Genomic DNA, 24,086 nt, shown 5'->3' with positions numbered 1-24,086 from the left:
CTCTTAATTTCTTAGAACCAGAACCCCAAAGACACTGCTTTTAGGCCAAAAAATGTGAAAGGCCTCTTAATCACAAAGCGTTAAGGCAACCAATAGGGCTAAGTTCGTACGTCTAAGTTTCGAAGCTACAGAGTGGTTCTTTGCTTGGCGCTCATGAATATTGAATTAAGTTACAGAGACTTCTTTACAAATTCTTTAATAATTTCACAACAGCAACTTTTTGAGAGTTATTACAATTTATGAGGTTTTACATTCTTCTATGAGATGAAAATGTTTTTTGATATATTTCCACAATATGTAATCAATACTAAACATAACTTATAACTTTAACGAGGATCAAAAATGTTTAACAACTAACTAAAAAGTTATAATATGAGTGGTATAAGAATCTATACTAAAATAATATGCTTTTATTTAATAATAAATATATGTTTTATCGTAGTGAGTCTAAAAAATACTTATTATACTTTCAGCAAAGTTTGCAAATTGAACTGAAAAACTTCACGCTTAAACCGAATTTTGTTGTAATTAACATTGTAACTAAATTAAAAAGCAATTTAAGTACTATTACTAGAAATAATATACGTTTCATATGATATTTATAGTAACACCTATAAATTTATCTTTCCCAGTCAAGAAGTTTCGTTCAAGCGGAATGGTAAAACTATTGAGTTGAATAAAACTACTTGCACACTATTCCTCTGGTATCTGTGGATATATTTTACTGTTCATGAAAACAACTTCTTAACAGAACGAAAATATTTAGATTGACGTGAGCTTAGTAACTAAAATTGAGAACATTTTTCTTTTTTAAATAAAATTGTCCTAATAAAAAAGTCTATAACCAAGTAGGTATCTACTTCTCATAATACCATAAAACTGAAATAAGATACAAACACCCTGACACCCGCGTAAGTAAACACATAAAAAGTAACGCGATGAACTTTATGGGCGAATAATATAGAGCTAATAAAAATATATAAATTGACAATAACTATATTCTCTCCTTGTATAGCGAATGAACAAAACAGTAATTTTGTTAGTATTAGATATATTATACTTATTATACAAACAAAGAGTATTCAAATGTAAAGTTACGTGTTTATTGTAATTTGTAATTTATTTTCAATTTTGCATCGGACCATTTATTGCTCACATCCATAGATAAACGCGAAAGAGTGTCGGTGTGTCAATGTAAAACTTTTTCAGGATTAAACGGCAGAAATTTTTAATGGTTGATATATAAATAGATATGTTAAATTGTATCTTGACTATAGCAATCTTTTATTTCAAATAAAGCAAACGATATCGAAGAATAGGATAAAAACTGTGTTATACGATATTTTATCCAAAAGGGAAAAAATATAAGTTTTTTGTAATGCATACATCATATATGTGATTGTCAACATAAGAAGAGTTAATAAATGGATTATAGACAACACGGTAATCCAATAACTGGAGCTGTACTGTGGCTGTATATATTTGCAAGTATGTGACAATGCGCTTGCATTCCCGCGAGATCTCATCCGGCTAGAAAGTCGGCCACGTTCTCGCTCTCCGGAACTACGGTCCGCCGAACAGCCCTGCTAAGTTATACCCCACTCCCTGATGTATAATAAATATCACGAGTATTTAACAGACGCCAGTCAGTAACATTTACACTATATAATATTGTGTATCATATATAGATTACGTATATTTACATATCAGTTCTAATAATAGATTCAATAGTTTAGCTTTCTTAATTTTCCCTTGTGGTTTAACTTACATTAATAAGCTATCTTCTAAAAGAAAAATGGCAATGTAATCCTTACAAATCATTAAAAAATGAAAACTCTTATGACCATCATAACTGAAACTTTCGTTAATATTTTTTTGTATGTTATGATATGTGTTGATTGTTTTTCCTATATAAATTCATTTAGTTTATGTTACAATATCCAAATTACTCATAAAATCTAACGAATCGACTTTTAAGTGTTTAACGTGTCCCACGACATTGAATCAATTCAAAGGTAAAAAGGGAAACATATGACTGTTTCTGAAAGTAGATTCGTATCCTCAACTAGTCCCCCGAGCCTACCCTTGAAGTCAAGTCACGCACCCGACAAGTAAATAAGAAATATTTGCACACTGGACCAGGGATGCCAACCGTACATCCTCGAACAAATACGAGAATTCTTATTTTGGTACAACGATATGTTTATCCTAATATACTAACTAATAATATTTGTACATATATATATCGGCCCAAATGAGAGGCTAAATGCAGAATGTAGAGTCCAACATACAAGTATGTACAAGATTAGAGAGACAAATTAAGTTTATATACGATCTTTTTATGTCTTCTTACGAGTCTAAATGTTTTAAGGTTGGCAACCTTGCAGTGGACATGACTCACTACAATTTCTATATGGTATAAGAAAAACAAACTGTAGGATTTACTTACTATCTTTTTATGCATAAATTCCTCAACATTTGAATGTACCTAAGTAATAGCAGTAATAAAATTAATGTGAAGTACGTATTGTTGAATGTGAGTATACTAATCTAGCTAGTAACCCATATCTTCTAAAAATATCTCTGGTTCAAAGTAAAAAGCTTAGGCAATTTAAAATGATAAATTAAACAATATCTGGTATATTTTATGGTTTATGAAATATTATTTACACTAAGTATTTGGTATATTTGTAGCTATAGTTTGTTATATTTTTATTTTATAAAAGTAATCGTAGGTATCATTCGCCTGTTACCTCTTTTATAAAGAGCGCGAATTCCATCTTGATTAAGAGTTACCGTAATTTCAGTGTTAATTTTCCTTACAACTTATGTACCTATACTTGACAATAGAATGAGTAAGTAATACAAACTTAAGCAGTCAACTTGATGTAAAGAATGTCTTCGTAAAACAATATATTTGTCAATATTACGCAGTGAAAATAAAAAGCTGAAAAACCTTCATATTGCTATGTTTAAAAAAATAATGTTTTGTTTATGTTTGGCAATAAAATTGTACATTAAAAGTTCGCCGCACGGCGCACCGTAGTAAATATATTATTCATTTCAAAGTACATACGTGACAGATAAACTGCAAAATCTCTCTAAGTGAGTTAACCTGCGCAAAAACGAATAAGTAATTGAATAATTAAATTCTGTTCGTCAGTTTTATAAAGACAAAATTTAGTTCAAGTTAATTAAATTAATAACGTTGGTGTCTATGCGTGCAACTATGATATTTACGAATCTAGTTGACATTTTCTCCATTAATGCAACATTTCTCTTTTTGAAGATTTATTTAAGAGATACATTTGTACCGTATTCGTGTAACTCTAACGGTTTTTGCAGCTCATCCCAGAATGGCTCTCAGATGGAGATTTTTTCAGACTTTCTTGACTTTATTTAGCCGAATTTACATAACAACTTTTATAATTATTAATTAGCTATGTGTTATTCCGATGTATAAGTTATATTATTGTAAAGTTTCATAAAAATTCCTTTAGTAGTTTTTACGCGAAAGAGCCACAAAAATGTATAAATCATTTCGCGTTTATAATATTGGTTAAAGGATAAAGATGTAAACCAGAATCTTATATATAAAATTCTCGTGTCACAGTCTTCGTTCCCACACTCCTCCGAAACGGCTTGACCGATTCTCATGAAATTTTGTGAGCGTATTGAGTAGGTCTGAGAATCGGCCAACATCTATTTTTCATCCCCCTAAATTTTAGGGGTAGTCCATGCCCTAAATTTTTTTTTTATTATAAGTCAAAACAACGTTTGCCGGACAGCTAGTAAATAGGTACATATAAAAAATCTAGATTGTATTTTGATCATAGTCTGATAAAAGTATAATACTTTTATAATGTTATATTTATTAAGTACTTAAAATTAAGTTTTTATGTGAATATAATTATATTTACTTCTAAAAGTACTTCTTGTTAAAAGTCTATCTATATATTCATTTACATGTTTCTTCCATTTATCGGTGAAATCTTCGTAGCATTGAAATATTATGTACCATAAATACAAATATTTTAGCTTCGCTCATATATTCCAACACAATTCCTTATAAGAGTTGGCTAAGAGATTGCCTTAATTCATAAATAATGGAAATGGTTTAATATCACATTCATCGGAAATAAAATATAGTGATTAATCAGCAGAAAGCTTTGATACATGTTCCATTTCGTGGTCATTAATCTCACGCAAATTAACCTACTCATCTATTTCTTACGGTCTTTTATTAGAGTATGAATCTTAATAAAAGAGCCTAAGAAATAGATGAAAACAGATTGGATTCAATTTAAAAACCGAAATAGACAATAAAAAAAGTCATATAAATATTTTAAATTAATACATTATATTTACAACTTATACTTTGTAACTAAATTTATCTCTTAACAATTTTTATTTTTGATGTGAATAATGATTGATGATGAATCTCGATTTAATTTTTGACGAGAATATTCATGATTTAAATTTTATTAAAACTCATGAAGGTAATTCGAATAAAAATGAAAAAACAACTTTGGCCATACAATACAGATTTATTGTACGATTAACGGCAGTGAACACACTGACATTTTCAACCGACTTGAAAATGATATCTTTTCTATGCTGTAAAATGGAAGCGAACACAGTAAGTACCTAGTAAGCTCGAGACGAGATTGTGCAGAAAGCTACTCGTATCTATTCCAAGGCTTCAGGATTTGGAATGAAAACAGACAATAGGTATTTTATCGTTATAAATGGACTAGCTTTCTTAGATTACAATGCAATATAATGAATAAAATTGATTGATTATACCTATATGTATAATTAATTGAATATATTTACGAATTAATAATTTAAAATTTATTTCCTTATTATCAAAATAAAGTAGTAAACAAATACCAACACAAAATAATACAGTAATTAACTAAAATTATCGTAAATGTCGTTCGAAAATTTGTATAAATTTACCAGTCTATTTCACTTATAAAATATGCATACAAATATGAAATCTAGAGGATTATCCGAAAGGAAAATGCCCACACACGAGGGACCCTTTCATCGCAAAGTTGAGACATAAAACATAAAACTCATATGTATTTGTCACCACATACATTAGAGTAGCTACGGCCGACGACCTGCATTAACATTCGTAGATTAAATTTTGCAGAAAACATTACACTTCAGTGGATTCGGACTTAACGAGAGTGTCATGGAGTTTAATGAGATCTAACACTTATGTTAAATCTCGTTAAACTTTGAACTCAAACAAATAGTCCTGATATTTCTGTAATCGAGAATATCGAACCGATTCCTAAAAGTTTAGGTTTATACTTTACTTATTTGGTGTCTAAAAATATTATTAAATTTATTATTTAATAATATTTTTATATAAAATTATTAATACAATTAAATATTATATTAAACAAAAAATAGTACATAATGCATTATGTACTATAATAATAATTTAATTACAAATTACTCTAATAATAAATTATAATAAGTCACCTTTTTTTATAAATAATTCTGTATTATAAGTGTAAAATGCTACTAAATAATGTTTTAGATAAAAATATATTTAAATTAAAAATCTCTTTATATTTTTATCGCCGCCATTAAAAACGATCTATCAGAACGCGTGACACTGATCATGATAACACAAAACCCATTTCAAACTCTCTGTAAAATGCTTACAACTTGTACAATCTTATACTTAGTGCGACTTTTAAAATGCTTTATATTAATGAAAATAATAATATATTTGGTCATTGTGATTTTGAAAAAAAAGTACAGAGGACCATTAATACCTTTTAGTATTTCTGTAAAATATAGAGAAAGCCAGCAAAGTGCATTCTCTACTTATTTCAAAATGTAAACTGAAAGCATTTTAAGAAGACTGTAAGAACAACGTAATCCTTTCGCAACTTTTGCTCTGAAATTGTACACTATCAGCGTATAGTTCCATATTTCGTAATCAATGAAAGAAACGTTACAGCTTATTTATGACATTACATACTTATTTGATTTTAAAAAATCTTCAAAAGATTGTTAATAAATGCCATGATTGATAAGTATATAATAATAGATATATGTATAATTAAAGAACATACTGACTTGTAGAGCATTACTTGAATTTGCAATACAGTGACATTATTAAATAAGCAAATGTACGAAGTGCTAGAATTTTCAGATGCAATCTATACTAATGTTATAAATGACAGTGTGTCTGTCTATCGATTCCCGAAAAAACGGTTGAATAGGGTGTAAAGACATGAAGCTATATATATCGGGAGAACAGACATAAGCCCATCTTTTATCTCACATATGAAGTCGCAGGATAACTTTTATAACTTTTTCTTTTTGTTTCTCTCTGGCAACACTGCCGATAACAGTCTTTGTCAGTTGGCTCTTATTTATTTATTGTTTTTAATTTATTACTTGTGAAATAACGATACTAGTGTATATAATCAGTGAGTTTTGGTCATAAGTAACGTCGATTATTGTTGGTGTGCAAATCTGTGATTTCTTTGTGACAAAAATCTACGTTACAAAATTTGTGGGACCGCCAACTGTCAAAGTATTGGTAATTTACAATAGAAGTCTTGGATTTCTATTGACTCCTTTAATAATTAACTACAGTTATTACACTTCACTATTACTATATCCGTTTACAAATAAACAATAATATTAAAGTCAAATATTCGATAGTGAAGATCGGTTGTTGTTGTTGAGAGGGGGAAAAAAAAACTACCCACTAATATAAAATATTATTGTTATTGCAATACAGCTCATAAAATTTATTTATTATCATATTGATAATATATTACAAATAGCTGTGCGAAAAAAAACTTATTTATTTTATTAAATAACAATACAATATTACTAATCCATAGCCATTGCTAGATATCATATGACAAATTAAGACATATTTACTGTAGTGGTAATATATAAGATTAATTATTTTTTTGTAACAGTATTGGTATTTAAAGTTTTTACTAACAATATTTATTTATTATTAAATTATTTATTGTATTATTTTATTGAAGGGAAATAGCGCACTTTCAACACTGTATTTCTTCTATTGAATAATATTCATTGTTGTCTTGTTTCGTAGATATTTAACATAATAATTAAAAACGATGTCCCGCAAAATCCAATGAATTAAATAAGGCCTTATTACAGGAACGAGATGAAAGTGAGATTGAAATTAAGTTGATGTCTGATAAATATGTGGCTCTGAAGAATGACCTAGTGAAGATCAGTACAGACTTTGAAGTTCTACATATCTAAAAAGAAAAACTTCAAGAAATTGTAAATGAATATGATCTGTGCAGAGACACATAAGAGTCAGCGTTTCATAAAATCACTCATCTAGTGCGGGACCTTGAGGACGTTCAATCACAAAATAAATCATTATTGGATCGCAGGCGGTTGAGTAGTTATAACGAGACCATGGATCTGTATACAGAAATGTTAAATACTACTAGTGATCAAACATCTGCTCTGCCCCTTGTGACCATAGATTTGACAAATACACCAAGCTCCTATAGTCCTAATAAAGTACCTATTAATAGTAGTAAGAAGTTAAAAAAATATGTAAAATTAAATAAATTTATTCGAAATTCAGAAAATTTAGTGAAAAGTCATAAAAAGTGTTTAAAATCAATTATTACTAGGAAGCAAAAAATTGACTTATCAATAGAATTAAATAATTGTAAAGAAAAAATATATAACAAAGATTTAGAAATAGATGAATTACCACAAAAAATTAAACTATTAGAGAACTCGTTGTCCAATTTATCTTTGAAATACGAATCAGCTAAGAATGAAATACATGAATATTCTGATCAGTTGGATAATTTAATAAAATTAGGTAACTACAACATGGAGCGGTTTGTTTCTCTTACGGATAGATGTCACTGTAATTCACCAGAGTCTGATAACTATATCCAACCGTCCCACCATAATCAGTTGAACATTGATATCTCATCCGTCACGGAACCAGACGTTTCATGTTTACCCACACGAAACAGTACAAAAGTAAATAAATGCAGCACTGTACATGAAACCATCAGGAGAACAATTATTTATTCAGATGAATTTGGCAAGGATTTAGGTAGTTTATTATCGAACTGCCTCTCGCAACAAGTAATAAATAATTGTTTTCCGGCATCAGGTATATATAAGATTATAAAAAATATAGTAAATGAAAAATATGATATTCACACGACCCTAGTAATAGCGTTAGGGAATTGTTTGCATATGCGTAAATCTGATATAGTTAATTTAATAAAATCATTATATAATATAGTGGAGCTTGGTATAGGTAAAATATTATTATGCGCATTTCCCTACTCTCAATCCCTGACTAATGAACAGAATAAGTTCATTTATAGTATAAATAATTTAATTTATTCGATGACATATCATTGTAATGATATATTTTATTTTGAAAGTAACAAATTTGTTACAAATTATTATATGACGGGAGGTAATTTCGTTAAATCATATTTACTGAGCAAAGCCTATTACTCACTAAACGATTACTTGAATGACGAGTGTGCATGGCAATAGCTGTTCATGCACTGAATTTTCATTTAATGTTAGACATAGACACCTATATGAAAATACATTGTAAATAAACTGGCTTTAAAAAAAAAGTAATTCAATTGAGTTTCTTGCCAGTTCTTCTCAATTGGATCTATATACCGAACTGGACGGTAGGGAAAAAATAAAATTATAATGTAAAAATTTGACGTTCATAAGCGGCTAAAATGTCCTACATGAATAAATGATTTTTGAATTTGAATTTGAATTTGAATTTGAATAAAGCTAGTCGTACTAAATAAAATAAATTACAAATTTCCGTGGTCGGTACTAATACAAAATTTTGATTAATAATTATGACGAATAGTTCAGCCATTCAACAGACAAAAAGTGACAAATAAACTAACTTTTGTACAATGTTACTATATACTAAGAATTGATTGCGAAACAATAAAGGTGAACACACTAATTAAACGCCTGGGAGAAAAACTTTAGCAAAAATTTTAAGCTAAAAGGAAAGTTTGCGTACAGTCGGTTTGCCTTTGTTTGCTTGTCATTGTTTATATTTTTGTGTGGAGCAAAAGGTTTCATAAGTTCCCATAATTATATCAATAGAGAACACATACCTATATAATTATGACGACCTGGCATTTATTTATCACCAACCCGCGCAATTTCGTCTGCATCACTCTTACTTGACATTTATCATTATATATTGCAATCAATTTACATAGTAACTTTTTAAATACTGCTATACCTACGTGTCATTCTTATGTATGAGCTATATAACTGTAAAGTTTCAACAAAATCAGTTCAGTATGTAGTTATTGCTTGAAAAAGTATCAAACATCCATCCATTCATCGATACTTACAAACTTTCGCGTTTATAATTAGTAAGATATAGTAGGAGTCATCTAACAAACAACACACTTATTAACGATTTCTATGAGACAACCACACACTTGTGTGGAGTCACAGATATATTGCAGGTATCTTAGATTAAGTTTTCCTCAGATAAATAAACTTATTGCTATTCTTATCAGTCCCAAACATCCTCCTTTGAGTTTGTATTGTATCTAAGATAAACTTATGTGGTCAAATAAACATATAGTATTTTATGTAACTGTATAAATTATACAATAATACTAACATTTAAAGGTAGGATAGACAATTTTATTAATATTTTCTTTACTTATTTATTTCGGATATTCATCCATATTATTTTAGTACACAACTTAGAAACTATGTTAGTACATTACTGTATACATTATATTTTTTTATATAGTTAGATATAAGTAGTATTAAAAAAAATTATATCTGTTTCTAGCATTTTTTAATTGGCAAAAAAGTTATGTAAACCCAGTGAATGTTGTGAATTTAAAAATCCAGCGAGTTCTCTGTAAATTTCATTAAAAAATTTCAACACGGGTCGGTTTCTTTTTAATGACCCGAAGGGTTTGCCGCCTCAAATATTTGTAGAAAAAAAATATACCCTTTAAAATCTGAGTAAGGAGCATACTTTATTCGGCAGTAAAACAAACGTGAATCCCTTGAACCCACCAGGGAGTTCTGAGGGAGCAATGTACCAAATAATCGTACCGTTTCACTGCTATGTAATTATATTTTTCTTCAAGGTACGGTGTTTTTATTTAAAAATTCACTGTAGGTGCGGTTTACGTAACAGTAATTTAACGGTGGCCTATCTAGTAAATCATCGCAAATATTTGCGTGGATATTTTATTTTTAATGCTACATATTTTCTGCTACCTGGTAGTTAGTTTTTAGCAGCTAGAAATGTGTCGAAGCATGAATATACACCGGAAAGTCGAGAACGTAGAATAAGTAATAGTTTTCGGAAATAAATCTATTTCTTCTTCATGTGTGTGTTTTTATTAAATTTATAGTTTTAAACAAATATTTAAATGTTTATATGGATAGCAGTATAAAAACATACAAATCATTGAGTAATCAATCGCAGTAGGATAAATGTATTATAATTTCATTCTTTTATTTTATAATGGCAGCAACTGTTTTTCCAAACCGATATGATATTAAAACCTAGAAAAGAATTTACTCCTTCAAAGGTCGGCAACGCACTTGCAAATTCCTCATGGGCGGCGGTAGTCATTTACCATCAGGTGAGCCGCAAGCTAGTTTGCCAAGCCCCTATGCTAAAAAACATATATTTTAGTAAATAAATAGTCTAATAGATTATTCCAATCCATCAAACCTAACTTTTAATTCAACTCTTACCAATTGAATAGGGCTGTGATAGACATGTTTATAGGCACCTACACTTCGTTCTGTATACGCAATTTAATTAAACTTCCAAATATTACATTATACGTAGATATGTTCTGAACAATTCAACAAAACAGATGGAAAATAATGGCAGTACCAAATGTAATGTACTCTTTAATAATCTTTTTTAACAGTGCAGTAACAGATCATCTGGCGCCAAACTAAGCATAGTTTACTAGAGAACTTATATTAAAATTCTGTCTGCCAGTCGGCCTAGGTGGTCTATTGGTTAAGCACACCATTTTACGTCCTCGATGCTCGAAATTTCGGATCCTCGCTCGCAGCAAAATTTTAATTCACGAGTATTATTACTGTTTGACAGACGTATGTATTTACAAAAAACATGTATTTAAATATTTCTATCAGTTATCTAGTAACTATAGGCTAGATGCTGCTGTGTGAATTATGAAAAGTAAAACTGAAAATTATTTTGTTGATATTCAGATAATCCATTCCTTACGGTTACTAATTTGTAGCTGACATCTAGTTCATTATACAATATGATAAAAACATAGAATTTCTTTATTTATTTATTAGAGTCACAAATACTGCTTTCAAACCCATTATTTGTATTATATATATTTACATCGAAACTACCAGTAGCACTCAAAACTAGTTATACCGCGTAGGTCAAATATTGTGCTATAATTTAATAAGCAATAAAAGTAATCTAATATAATATCTAATTTTCTTTCACTTTTGCTTATTTTCATTCGAAGCACGAACCGAGATTTTCTGGCTTTAGATAAGGCGTAACGATGCCATTCAGAATGATCGCATCCCTTGTAAATACCTAACAATTGATACCTGATCCCCGATAGCTTCGATCGTACTGAAGAGCGGTCATATCCAAGCTATGAGAAACAGTTTTTATGTTGCTAATGATACATTACATAACTTGTATCATACCTACTCATATACAAAAACACACCATATATGAATTCAGCTCAGCGTTATGTTTGGTTGTTTCTATTCTGTAGCTTTTCACATAGACTATGAGTAGGTAATGAATATTAGATACTAAACGCAACAGAAAACAAAAGAAATTAAAGTGTTAAGAATATTGTTTGTTATTTAAAACCTACAATTTGTTTACCTAAAGTTAAAAAAATGTTGCTGTTCTTGACTAAATGTGAGAAAACAAAAATAGTAATGTTAATTGTAACTACTTTAACGTAACTAACTATTAAACCGACTTTAAAATAAATAGGAGGATCGAGATGTCAGTGGTGTTTTTGATATTTATAATATACGTTATTTTAAAACTGATTTGGAATATTATTTTTAGAAGATCACATTAAAAATCATCAATATAGTTTAGTGGTTGCATTTTTTAGACGATGAATGATAATGATATTGAAACTGGAAGGTAGACCTTTAAAAGTACGTAATAATAATAACAAACCAATGTCATCTAGCCGTACTTAATTCATTACATAGTACATACGTTGTACCCTAGTGGCATGAAGATCTAAAATCAAACGTAAAAATATTAACATTCTACAGAATAAACATGTATCGTTTAGTAACTTATATATTATTATATAAAAAATATATATATTTATAAAAACAGTATTAATTTAAACCTGCTTTAAAAGTGAATTATGAATTTGATATTTTAATATGAATTTAAAACTCCATTTTGCCTTCTAAAGGAAAGCTTTTCATTTTCAATCTCCTTGATTGATTCTGACAACATTGTTATGTACAATGAGGGTTATCGGCCCTTTTCTGTCGAAATTTTCTTTACCGGTTTTGTAGATATTTTATCTATCTGTTGATGCACTTTTCGTAGTAAAAATAAATAGGTATTACAGAGTGTGCTCGTTAAATTTTTTTTATACCAATATGTACATACTCCAGAATTTTAATGTTAAACTAGACAATGTAAAGTAAGTTGGTGATTATTATTAACTTGTTGTCGTTTTACATAAAAAAAGCTTTTTGAAAACTATATTAAAGATAATAACACTTTCGTACATAGGAATTGAGATAACAAATGCATGAATGAATAATACAACTCCCTAATCTGTATAACAGACATAATGCTTTTGTAATATCTGTTTAAAATGTCACGATATTTTATTATCTATAACAATATACAGTAATATTAAAAGAAGATAATATAGTAAACAGCAAGATTCCCATTCTTTTACAACTATAAGTTACAGATACAATTTAGTCAAGCAATTGCTGCGTTATTTCTATAGAAAACTCTACGTAGAGCAAGAGACAAAAAAATCGTGAGTCTAAAGTACCTTTTTGATATTCTACTCTATATATACATATATGGTTTTGTTCCCTAGTTTTTACTTTTAGATAAGTAAAATGATAGTCTCAATATAAAAGTTAAGCTAAACCTGTAATAAATTTTGCGAAGTGCAATGTTACAAAAGCTATTTATATGGATAAAAGAGTTACACCAATCCGTTTAATATACCGATACCTATACCTATTTTGTCAGTTGTATATTTTATATTTCATTATAATTCTGAATATAATTTTATATTATAATTCTGAAGTCCATGATTATTTAATGTAAAAATTGATAAGTACCTAAATGTCTAATTGCAGCAGCGATATCCATTTATAAACATTAGGTACTTTGGTTATATTCAAGTAAACGTCATCATAAATTAACTCCTGGATATCGTCTAGTTACATATAAATGATACAACGTCATTCAATAAATGTATTCATAATTATATCTACCAAAAGATCACGAATGACTTTTTTGCTTTCTCTTATTTAAATATACGATGAAAAGAATAAAACGAATAATTCCTGGAGGAAACAAGATGAAACTTCATTATTTAATTAATAGTTAATATTTCCTTTTAATAAATAACAGTATAACCAAATGTAATATATAGAGGATAATTACTGTATTGACAAATAATTTCATTAATGTATTGAATGTCATCAATATTTAAGTATCAAATAAATATAGGCAACTAATAAAAGGATGGATGGGCACTTTAAAATATTGAATTTATCTACTACATATCTAGAATAATATGCTTCTATTATTGACGCATTTTAATATCAAACCATATTATACTTACTTGTGATTCCGTTGGTATCTACTATTATTGACGTCACTACTATTGTGTAGATATCTAATTACTCTCTTTGTCACAAATTGCCATAAAAACTATATCTGTTTATATCATATTTATATTAAAAACTGCATTCAGCTTTTGTTGACAACGTAATTTAAAAAAGAAGCTCGGACTCCTAAAGTCAAACCCTGGGTGTGTATGATTTGTAAATTTATTTTCATTACTTTTGTAATCATCTAAAATTTTCGTTAGACGTATGTCCATATACAGTATTTAAGAAAATAGTGATTTATACCTAATGTATATAGAACAACACGAAAAGAATAATAATATATTAATGTAAAATTAGACCGTACCGTGACGTAGCCACGTAAATAAATAATGAAAACAGATATGAAATCTTCACAGAAAAGTTAATTGTGGCATTTTAATTTAATTAGTTTTCGTGTTTGTGGTAAAATATTTATTGTTGGTAACTGTTCACATAGGGTCATGGTGTCAAATAGTGCTTACCATGGGTCATGATAACGCGATGTAGTGCAGCCGAATTGCGAGCGACGGCTCACGCGAGCAGACTGTTGCTCGTGGCCGGGCCAAGCCTGCGTGCGCAACCCAGAGTTTGTGATCCCCGTCACCCCTCCTGATCCACCCTGTCGGTCGCGTTCGCCGATGATACGCTGCGAAATCGCCACGCGTCTGACCTGGAGTGACATCCTCTCTTTTATTTTCACCTTAATTGTCAGACTGTCTACTAATTAACCTTTGTTTAAAACTTCACTATTATCGACGAAGACTTCGTAGTTACCTCATTCTCTCCTAGTTCACTCCGCCTCTAATCAGCTTGCAAAAGGTGTATTTCGGTTTAAAGGATGATGATCGTATATTATTGGCCATTTAAGGTAAATAAAAAGGAGGTTAATAATTTTTTATAAGTATCTAAAGACCTATTAGATAATGCCTTGCATTAGTATCATCTATAGCAGATCAGACAGAAAACTTTAGAGCACCTAAACCTGCTGACAAATTTATTGGTAGCTTAGAAACAGAGTTTCATTCACATAGTTTTTAATGATTAAAAATTCTACTATATCTTTACGACTAACATCCAAATATAATATAAATAAATATTTGAAATGTACAGCAATAATAATATTTAACAATGAGGGTATATGCATATATGTTCCAGTTTCGTCATTCACGCGGGAGTAACAATTAAACAGGGTAAGGTAACAACTAAACAGGAGTAAAAACTAATACATTACTCAAAAATTAAACTTCAAATAAACATAAGTTTCATATCAGTTATATAATCCAGATTGATAATATTAAGTATGGTATATATTTGTATCCCTGTATTCATACAGATTCACTACAATTGACTTTCTAATTAATACAATTAAACATCGATTCTAAAAATAATACTTATTTATTTTACTAAATGTCATATTTCTACATTTGAAATACAATTCTATAATTGAAGTCTCTCGACTCCAATCACCATTTTTGTAGACGTAGTCAATAATACGGAATTCGTACTGATTTAGAGGTTGGTTACATTTCTCATGTGCAATGACATACAAAAGAAGTCTTCAAAAATCATCATCAAAATATATTAAAAACTTCCATTCTAAACAATCCGTCCATTATAATCTTCCAGAAACGTTAGATACATTTTCGAACTCGTAAAAGTCTGACAAAGTATTATTAATGGCTAATAGCCATTAATAATACTTTGTCAGATTTTTACTATATTATTATTAAACTTTTATTTTAATATTATAAGGACACATAGGATCAGAAATAATAAGAACCAGGAAGTAGATGAGAATACATTCGTAATAAATAAGAATAAACAATTTTCAATACTCTACAGAAGAAATTAAAGAATAATAATTATTGTTGCTCTAATGCCTTTTACTTGTAATAGCGGTACTAAAGTGTAATCTATCGGTATCGGTAGATATTCGTACACTCATTGACTGATGGTACAGAAGTATATTTATTCATATTTATCACTGCATTCCACGCAATACGATGATAATTTTAAACTATCTTCCCGGCTGAAATTATGATATCTTCTAATTTTCATTACCTCTCGTACCATTCCTTGATAATAGTGGCTATCAGGAGAGACTACTTTAGGCGCAAACATCGCAATTCAGTGATTTGTTTACTGGATTTAATTATAGTCTTTTGTTTTTCAGAAAACTATCAAAACAGACATCGAATATCTGAAAATAGTCACTAGCTGACCCGCACAACTTTGTGTGCATCACACTTACCCACCATTTGCAATTTATATAACATAATATCTTTTTAAATTATAGCCTACATGTTATTCTGATGTATAAACTGTATTACTGTAAAGTTTCATTAGAATCCGTTCAGTAGATTTTGCATGAATGGCTAACAAACATCCATCCTTACATACTCACAACCTTTCACTTTTATAATAGAACATATATATATGTATATTAGTAAGTTACTCAACTATACATACTAACATTATCAAGGCGAAAGTGTCTATAAGTATATATCTATTTTACCTTTTCATGACTAACAGCTGATCGGATCTTAATTAAATTTGATGTGGACATACGTTGTATCCCCGTATGCGTAGCATTGCCTTCTTCTATTAAAAAAAAATAATCTTTAAATGAGTGATGAATGATTTTTGTGCAGTAATAACTAGTTTTATTATAAAGTCGAATATCATCCAGTAATAGATACTTTTCTCTGTGTTATAAACAATTTTTGGGCCATCTATTTCATTCATTTCATAATCACATGCACACAAAATGAATTACAGGACATGATAAATATTGTCGATGGTATGACCGTCGTGTACTACTTTGTGTCAAGCCTTGGATCCATTGATTGAAACAACCTACCTAAATAAATAACTTTCACATATAAGCCAAAGAAGAAATATAGCGATCTACATCATATATCAGAATATGTCATCATATATCTGGTATACGTAGATCACAATATATTTCTCAGCTATCTTTGGCCCATTTGTGAAAATTTCATTCTAATTGCTCTAGCCTCCACACACAGAAAAGCAGTCTGTTCACATTTTCCTCGTCATGATTTCACGATTTTATTATATATATGTAATGAAGATTTGGGTCTTACGGTGATCATAAAGCAAGGTAATATAACAAATTTCAACTACTTTGTTTAATAGATTCAGAAAAATAAACGGTACAGAACAGACAGACACTAAAAGGTTAATTAAAAAATAAGTAGTATATTTTGAGAAATCAGAGCATTATTCCTAAACTCCTTTCTGCTTTGGTTTCATCGTCAGCTCAGCAACATCATATGATGTCTCCCTAAGATGCAACATTGAAAATGTATAAACAAACAAAAAAAAATTGCAAAAATAAATTTAAAAAAAATTGAACTCCTCAAATAAAGAACATTAAATAAAAAATAAATACTAATAATTATTTGGAGTAATCGTAGTACTATCCTTAAATTTTTATCTTTCAATATGTGGTTATAGCTCTTTCATCAGCTCACCGACGTGCGTAATAACTCCCATACAAGAATACATACCTGACAAACTTAACTAGCAGCTTCCTACAATACTTGTAGGATTTCCCTTAGACCCTGACTTGGTGATAACGGGACTATCTCGAGAGGATACCTTCACTTTTTTCTTTTCATTGATGATGATGTCGATGAAAATATATAAAAAAACACACATGGATGGATCGAATATAAAACCTCCTCTTATATTAAGTCTGGTAAAAAAGACAGGACCGCTTGCAGACTTGATAAATTAGAGAGTAAAACATATTTAAATATCTTCATTATTGTACTTTATTGTACCTGTTTCTATACAACGTTAGACGTAAAAGGTATACCAAAGGCAAAAGTCAGGTAGAATAAACACATTTTGAAGTTTTCATAGTAAACGAACCACGTGATTGCAAAGTTCGTATGAACACAACTACAAAATTAGAAAATAATTTAGTTGGGTTTACTTGTGAGAACAATGTTTTGTGTTTCATAAATATTATTCCTATAAGGTAAATAAATTTAATACCTACAAATTATTCTGTATTTATTCAGCTAAATCTTCCTATTTATCTATCTATTTTTATTCACTATAGTCTAATTGCTTTATTTTCCTATCCGAATACGTAAATACTGTAATTATGCTATTTTAACATTTATTCATTCTATTATTTTTTATTACCTAGGTAAAGGCTTTATGCAACGCGACGTCTCGACATTACCGACTATATAGATACTTAAGATCATGATAATTCGTATTTTTTTATTAGTTTTGACAACTATTATCATTTAAGGTCATTTAAATATTGTATGTTTATTTTTATTACATAAGACTTAGAGCGAAGCATCTTATTTTACCGGCTACTTGTCAGTGAGGTCATAATAACACTATTCGTATTACGCGCCAATGACGCAGTCCGACAACCAACAAGCCATTGCTGCCAATATGGCCGATAGAAATATCCATTTTACAGATATTTAAATAAAAAATTAAGTGAGAACGGGATATATTTTAAGTTCGATATAAATTATTATTGCTTTCATATTTTTTAAGTCCATAAGGTGTTTGTATAAGTAAGTATACTTCGTTTAAAACTAATAAATTGATCAACTACTTAGCGTCCGGTCGCCTTATTTTGCCACCAGAAAGCGCCACTGTCACGACGTCACTCGTGTATCTATAGTTTCCTTCTGTTTTGAAACCCAAGCTTAGTGAAATAGTTCCTTGAGAATTATTGTAAAGGATATCAAGAAGTGTATTTATTATAGTGCGAATCTACAGATTTTCTGCGATGGAAAAGAGGGTCGCCTTGGAATCCAGAGGGAGGAATCCTTCACAGGTAAAAATGTATAATTTTCGATAGATTGGTATGTTTTGTCGATACGTATTTCGTCAGGTACCTCTGTGTAATACTTAAAATTATTATTATTGTTTTAACTATACAATATTTTATTGTTCAGAGAGCTGCCACAACTAGTATAATAAACAAATACACTTCCTAATAAGAGATTTGTACTGAAAATTGGCCATTACTGATTGTTACGTTTCATTCATGTGCACATAATTATTACACCTTTGCAGCATGTTTATTATATAAAAATCATCTCGTTTATTTAAGAGCAATTATTATTTACCAAAATATATGTATTAAACTCAAAAACATAAGTGTACAGCATTTTCATTGAAAGTAGATCTATTGAGGTTAAGTGTTGAAACATAGGTACTAGATTTACGTGGAATGTATTGATATAATAAAGTTTTTGCATATTTATCAATCAGAATCAGACCGCTTTCAAATGTGTATATCAGTAAACTGCTTTGCATATTTCCAATAGTATAATCTTATAAAATTTGAAAAATAGGGCTCATTGATTAGTCTGTCAATTGAATGTCAATAAACCTTAGAGTAAAACTAATACCAATTCTCTTTTGTTAACAATAAATAAAGACAGTTTTAAACAATAAATATAATAATTACATTTCGTATTAAATTCAAGTTTATAGTGTAAATTTCACGCAAGTACTCGGCGTAATTTCGCGCCCTTTCACCTATGCGTAACTTTAAACCAAAATATACCTAGTCCGTATACTTACTGCTTTAACTGTTTACATGTTTACTACTTGTTTTAATCATTATTATTTTAATATCATTTCGTTTACACATAACATCTGCAATCGGATATTGACGCACGCCTTACCATTACGAATACATACAGCGGCCATTTTTATTGCGTCGCGATGATTCGTGTCATCCGCCATTGCAAAATAAAAACTTTATCATTTATATCCGCAACTCTAACACGACAACTCTATTGCGTGATTTAAAAGACTTAACGAACACATGCCTTTTGTGTTTTAATGAATATTTCCACGAAATAATCACTAATTTCTTGGATAAAACTAACTGCGCCTCTACGTTTGACAGCTCGCACCATTTTGACGTTTTACTTGGTTGGCTCAATCAACTTTCAATAAATGGTCGAGACCAATTTCATTCCCTATTTATTCTTAGAGATGCCTTTTTCATATTTTACTATATTTAATCCAGTTATAAAATTATTCCATGATTTTATATTAAATTCTAACTGTGCAGTAATGCTATTTAGGGCTTATATGTACTGACATCTATATTTTTAAAAAGACTCCTCTACTGATACGACGCACAATTATCTATAGATATACTTATACATCTAGATGATAAGAGACCTATAGAAACATTTTTTCTTGATTTAAGGTAAAGGCACCCAGTTTTAGAGTTACTTATGTACTTAACTAAAAATAATTAGCCATGCACCACAGATATTAGAAAGTATGAGACATTAAATAATGTCCGCTTTTGTAGGCACACATATACACAACAATATGCCATTGTTGTATACCGGCTTATAAAGTACTTAAATCTATAATAGATAAAAGCAATATCTTACAAACAAAAATTCTTCAAAAAGTATACAATGTGAATACTAGATGGCGCTCTAGGTGTATAATTATTATGAATGTACAATATCCACTACATATTAGACGTGTATTAGACTCATAAATATGCAGTAAGACTCAATATCTACATTCTTACATATAGACCTATCCTATAAATACCTAATGTAATATGCTGTTATTAAATTAATAATTACTTTAAAATCTTAAATATAATATACTGAATTGATTTATTTTAGTAATAATACTTATTGTAATATCTAATATTAAAACTAGATGAGCACTTATACCTAACTTTTATAAAAAAAAGTGAAAAAGAAGAAAGTGTTTCTCATCAATGAAAACTTTAATGTGGCAAATACCACTTATTATTATCAGATATTATATATTATTTTATGATCAGATATATATTATAGAAATATTAGATATGATATTTTTCCTGTTTTATTATAACTTCAACATTTTTTATATAAAAATAGCATATAATATTGTATTTTCCTTATACTAAATTTTTCTAACGAGCCTAAGAAGAATGATACCACTTTAAAAAAAATTGTCTAAGAGTTACTCTTAGACAATGTATATGTGGACAATGTAACTAAATAATTATCTTGTTTTATGTTACAGCTGAAAGAACTAAATTTGGACAATTGTCGGAGCACCAACATTCTTGGACTCACAGATGAATTTGTCAATCTTGAAATTCTCAGTCTCAACAATGTCGGTCTCACAACATTAAAAGGTTTCCCATCACTCCCAAAGTTGAGGAAGTTGGAACTGTCTGATAACAGAATTTCAAATGGTCTAAATTTCCTCAATGGCTGTAAGAAGCTGACACACTTAAACTTGTCAGGCAACAAAATCAAAGATTTAGAAACTCTGAAGCCATTGGAAGAATTTGAAAATTTGAAAAATCTTGACCTTTTTAATAATGAAGTTACCTGTATTGAAGATTACAGGAGTAAGGTGTTTGCGTTACACCCATCATTAAAGTATTTAGATGGGTATGTTGAAACCACTTTTCTGTAATAATTGCTTCTCAATACATTTTCTAAAACATTACTGCTACATTATGCTGTCAATAATATTACTTGTAATAACTGATGTAATTGAAACTGATGCATTATAAACAAATCAATTTTACTTGTACTTGTACAAGGCTATGGTCACCGTTTATCATCAGGTGGGCTGTATGCTTGTTTGCCACCTACATGGTATAAAAAAAAAACTTGTATGTTGTTTACCTAAGATTAGTGAATTCTATGGTTTCTTTTCTAATACAGTGGTTTATTTGTAACTGCATTTGCAAATATGTCTTACTAAAGATAAATGAAACTTTATTATTATAGCTGTTGATTTTTATCAAATTTTAATATTGTATATTACAGATTTGATAAGGAAGACAGAGAGGCTGAAGACAGTGATGCAGAAGAAGAAGATGAAATGAATGGAAATAATGATAGTGAAGAAGATGGTAAGTATTTGTTTTATGAATATTTGAGAAATACCTCTTCCATGACTTGAAGGATGAATCACTTAGCAAAAGCTAAGTAATTCATGGAAGAGACAAGTAAAAGTAAGTATAGGGATCACATACAGGTAGACTGGTAATTATATAATGCAATAAAAGTACATTGTTGCCTATTTTTAACACACATCTTAATGCAATGAAATTTCCTTCCATTATATGGAGCCTGGTACAAAACCTGGTCTTTTGTATGGGCAAGCTGATATGCTCTCACAATTTCCGCTATGATCATATCCCCATGGTTGTCCTATTATTCCCCACTAGACATCATCATACATGAATGTGAAGGGCTACAAAATCAAATGAAAATACCTTTATTCATTTTTTTATTACACTCATGATAATTCAGATTTACTGTCTAGCTACATGTTCATTATATTGAAATTGTAATGTTGTATAAAAGCTTGTTGTCATCATAATTGTATTGCTAAGCCTTAAATGTTGCTGGTTAAACTCATTTTAAGGGGGCTCGTAACAAATTTTACCGGCTTACAGATTTGGACATAGATTTGGGTCCATTGGTGATAAATGATGATAGCATATCAGAAAGGCCAGCTGAAAGCAGAAACTCCTTACCAATGTTATTGTACACTGTATATGGTCTGCTATTCCACATGGGGTATCTTATGAAAAGTAAGCATCATTTCTTATCATTGATGCTTAATAAGAAACCAATTATTTTTGTTCTCTTATGTACAATTATGTAATAATAAAAAAAAGAATCTATTTATTATTATATACTAAATTTCAGGGTGGACTTAAAATATTAAAATCCACAGCAGTCTTGGAAAAATAATTGTTTACTTTAATTCTAGTGTACACTACACATCTTATATATTACCTAATAAACTACAGTTGTATAAATCAACTGTATACTTGCGATATGTGACTATGTACATTATTATTTCTTTTATAGGCTCTGATGTAGAGGAGGAAGAAGATGACGAGGACATCTCACTTAGTGCAGTCTATAATGAAAATCTTGGTGAGTATTAATCTGTCTGTATGAATTTCATCATAATGTATTTTGTTCTCTTTGTGGTCACAAAGCTGTAGAAGCTTTGACCCTAAACATGCATATGATTTAATACACACATTTATTTCGAGCATGTAGAAATATTTACGTTTAATTTTTATATATTTATTATTATATTATTACGTCAAATTTACAAAATAGTATCATATATTGTATGCTGAATATCAAAATAGTTTTTACTATGATGGAATGATCTCACTTGACTGAATGGTCAACAGTGGAAGATGAGGTTCATCTTTTGGTTATAAAGCTTTGTAATTGAAATAGAAAAGTAATACTATAATATTTTGATTTCATGATTGTTAAATGTCTGTCTACCCTAAAAGGAACCTACCTAAAGAATATAAATATTTTAGATTAACTATAAAAGGGGTAACTATGGCGTGTACATATACCTACATATAACCACTACTATATAGTAGTGGTTATATGTAGGTGACTATAACTTTACAAATATTTATTATATTCTAGAAGAAGAGAGCTCAGCAAGCTCATTGTATGAAGGCAGTGATGTATCTGAGGAGGAGGATGTAGATGAAGAAGATGGTGATGGTGAGAATGATGCAGACGGAGAGCACAATAATAAGGTGCAAGGTGAGAACTAACTTACTTTCATTCATTTTATATTTAAATAATACATGTTAAGAGTGGTCAAGTACCCAATGTATATTATTAGTGTGTTTAATTGCCTATACAGCGACGCCTAAGAAATTTAGCGTGTAAATATATATTAATAAGATACAATAATAGAGAACCTTCAAATAATATTCAATAAATATAGTACATAATATTTTAATTAAATATTTGCAGATGGCGAGGAAAATGCAGACGGTGTGCCTGAAGAAAGTACTCGGGGTAAAAAACGGAAACACGAGGACGACGATGAGAATTGAGAGTTGCCTTAAGCGGAGTTATCTTACTAGTTTGTAAGTGTACAGCGCTCCGATGCATCGGACAATAAACCTGGGCCTATACCACGATCACTTAAATTCAATTAAGTTCCCGTAGGATGAGTGCATGCTACAATAACTGTTAATAAGAATGGCACACTCGGAGGAATAGTGAATTTTGGAGGTCGTAGTTAGAGCCACAGATCACGATCACGGTACGTGGCAGCCATCCCCGTAGACTAGTTGTCATTTGTGAGATTGTTGCCGT

The 24,086-nt window shown here is 29.7% G+C and overlaps 3 protein-coding genes across 5 annotated transcripts in view; 1 reads left to right on the top strand and 2 right to left on the bottom strand.

Annotated features, from left to right (window-relative positions):
• LOC131847267 (uncharacterized) overlaps nt 1-17,612 on the bottom strand; it is a 93,129-nt gene extending 75,517 nt beyond the window's left edge. Inside the window, exons 1-3 of one of the 2 annotated variants that reach the window (XM_059196799.1) lie at nt 17,466-17,612; nt 16,448-16,533; nt 14,415-14,602 (exon numbers count right to left, since the gene is read on the bottom strand). In XM_059196799.1, coding sequence (XP_059052782.1) covers nt 14,415-14,602; nt 16,448-16,498 — 239 coding nt within the window. In that variant the 5' untranslated portion in view covers nt 16,499-16,533; nt 17,466-17,612. Of the gene's footprint in view, nt 1-14,414; nt 14,603-16,447; nt 16,534-17,465 lie in introns of those variants that run through there. The other variant, XM_059196798.1, reaches the window with a different exon arrangement.
• Nucleotides 1-24,086, bottom strand: part of LOC131847263 (guanine nucleotide-binding protein G(q) subunit alpha) — a 206,907-nt gene that overhangs the window by 31,117 nt on the left and 151,704 nt on the right. The gene's annotated exons all lie outside the window — the stretch shown is intronic.
• LOC131847265 (acidic leucine-rich nuclear phosphoprotein 32 family member A) lies at nt 18,574-24,020 on the top strand. 2 transcript variants are annotated; one of them, XM_059196795.1, is made up of 6 exons: nt 18,574-18,769; nt 20,992-21,368; nt 21,753-21,838; nt 22,809-22,877; nt 23,403-23,522; nt 23,739-24,020. In XM_059196795.1, exons 1-6 carry the CDS (start codon nt 18,722-18,724, stop codon nt 23,819-23,821), a joined length of 783 nt encoding a protein of 260 aa, XP_059052778.1. In that variant the 5' UTR covers nt 18,574-18,721; the 3' UTR covers nt 23,822-24,020. The 2 variants fall into 2 exon arrangements, with proteins under 2 accessions (XP_059052778.1, XP_059052777.1); XM_059196794.1 differs by having other exon boundaries at nt 18,575-18,769; nt 23,400-23,522.

The sequence above is a fragment of the Achroia grisella genome, unplaced genomic scaffold (assembly GCF_030625045.1).
Source record: "Achroia grisella isolate CSIRO2021 unplaced genomic scaffold, CSIRO_AGI_Agris_v1 utg517, whole genome shotgun sequence".
Taxonomy (NCBI): Eukaryota; Metazoa; Arthropoda; class Insecta; order Lepidoptera; family Pyralidae; genus Achroia; species Achroia grisella.
Note: the sequence above shows the minus strand (reverse complement) of the source record. Positions and strands in the feature narration are given on the sequence as shown.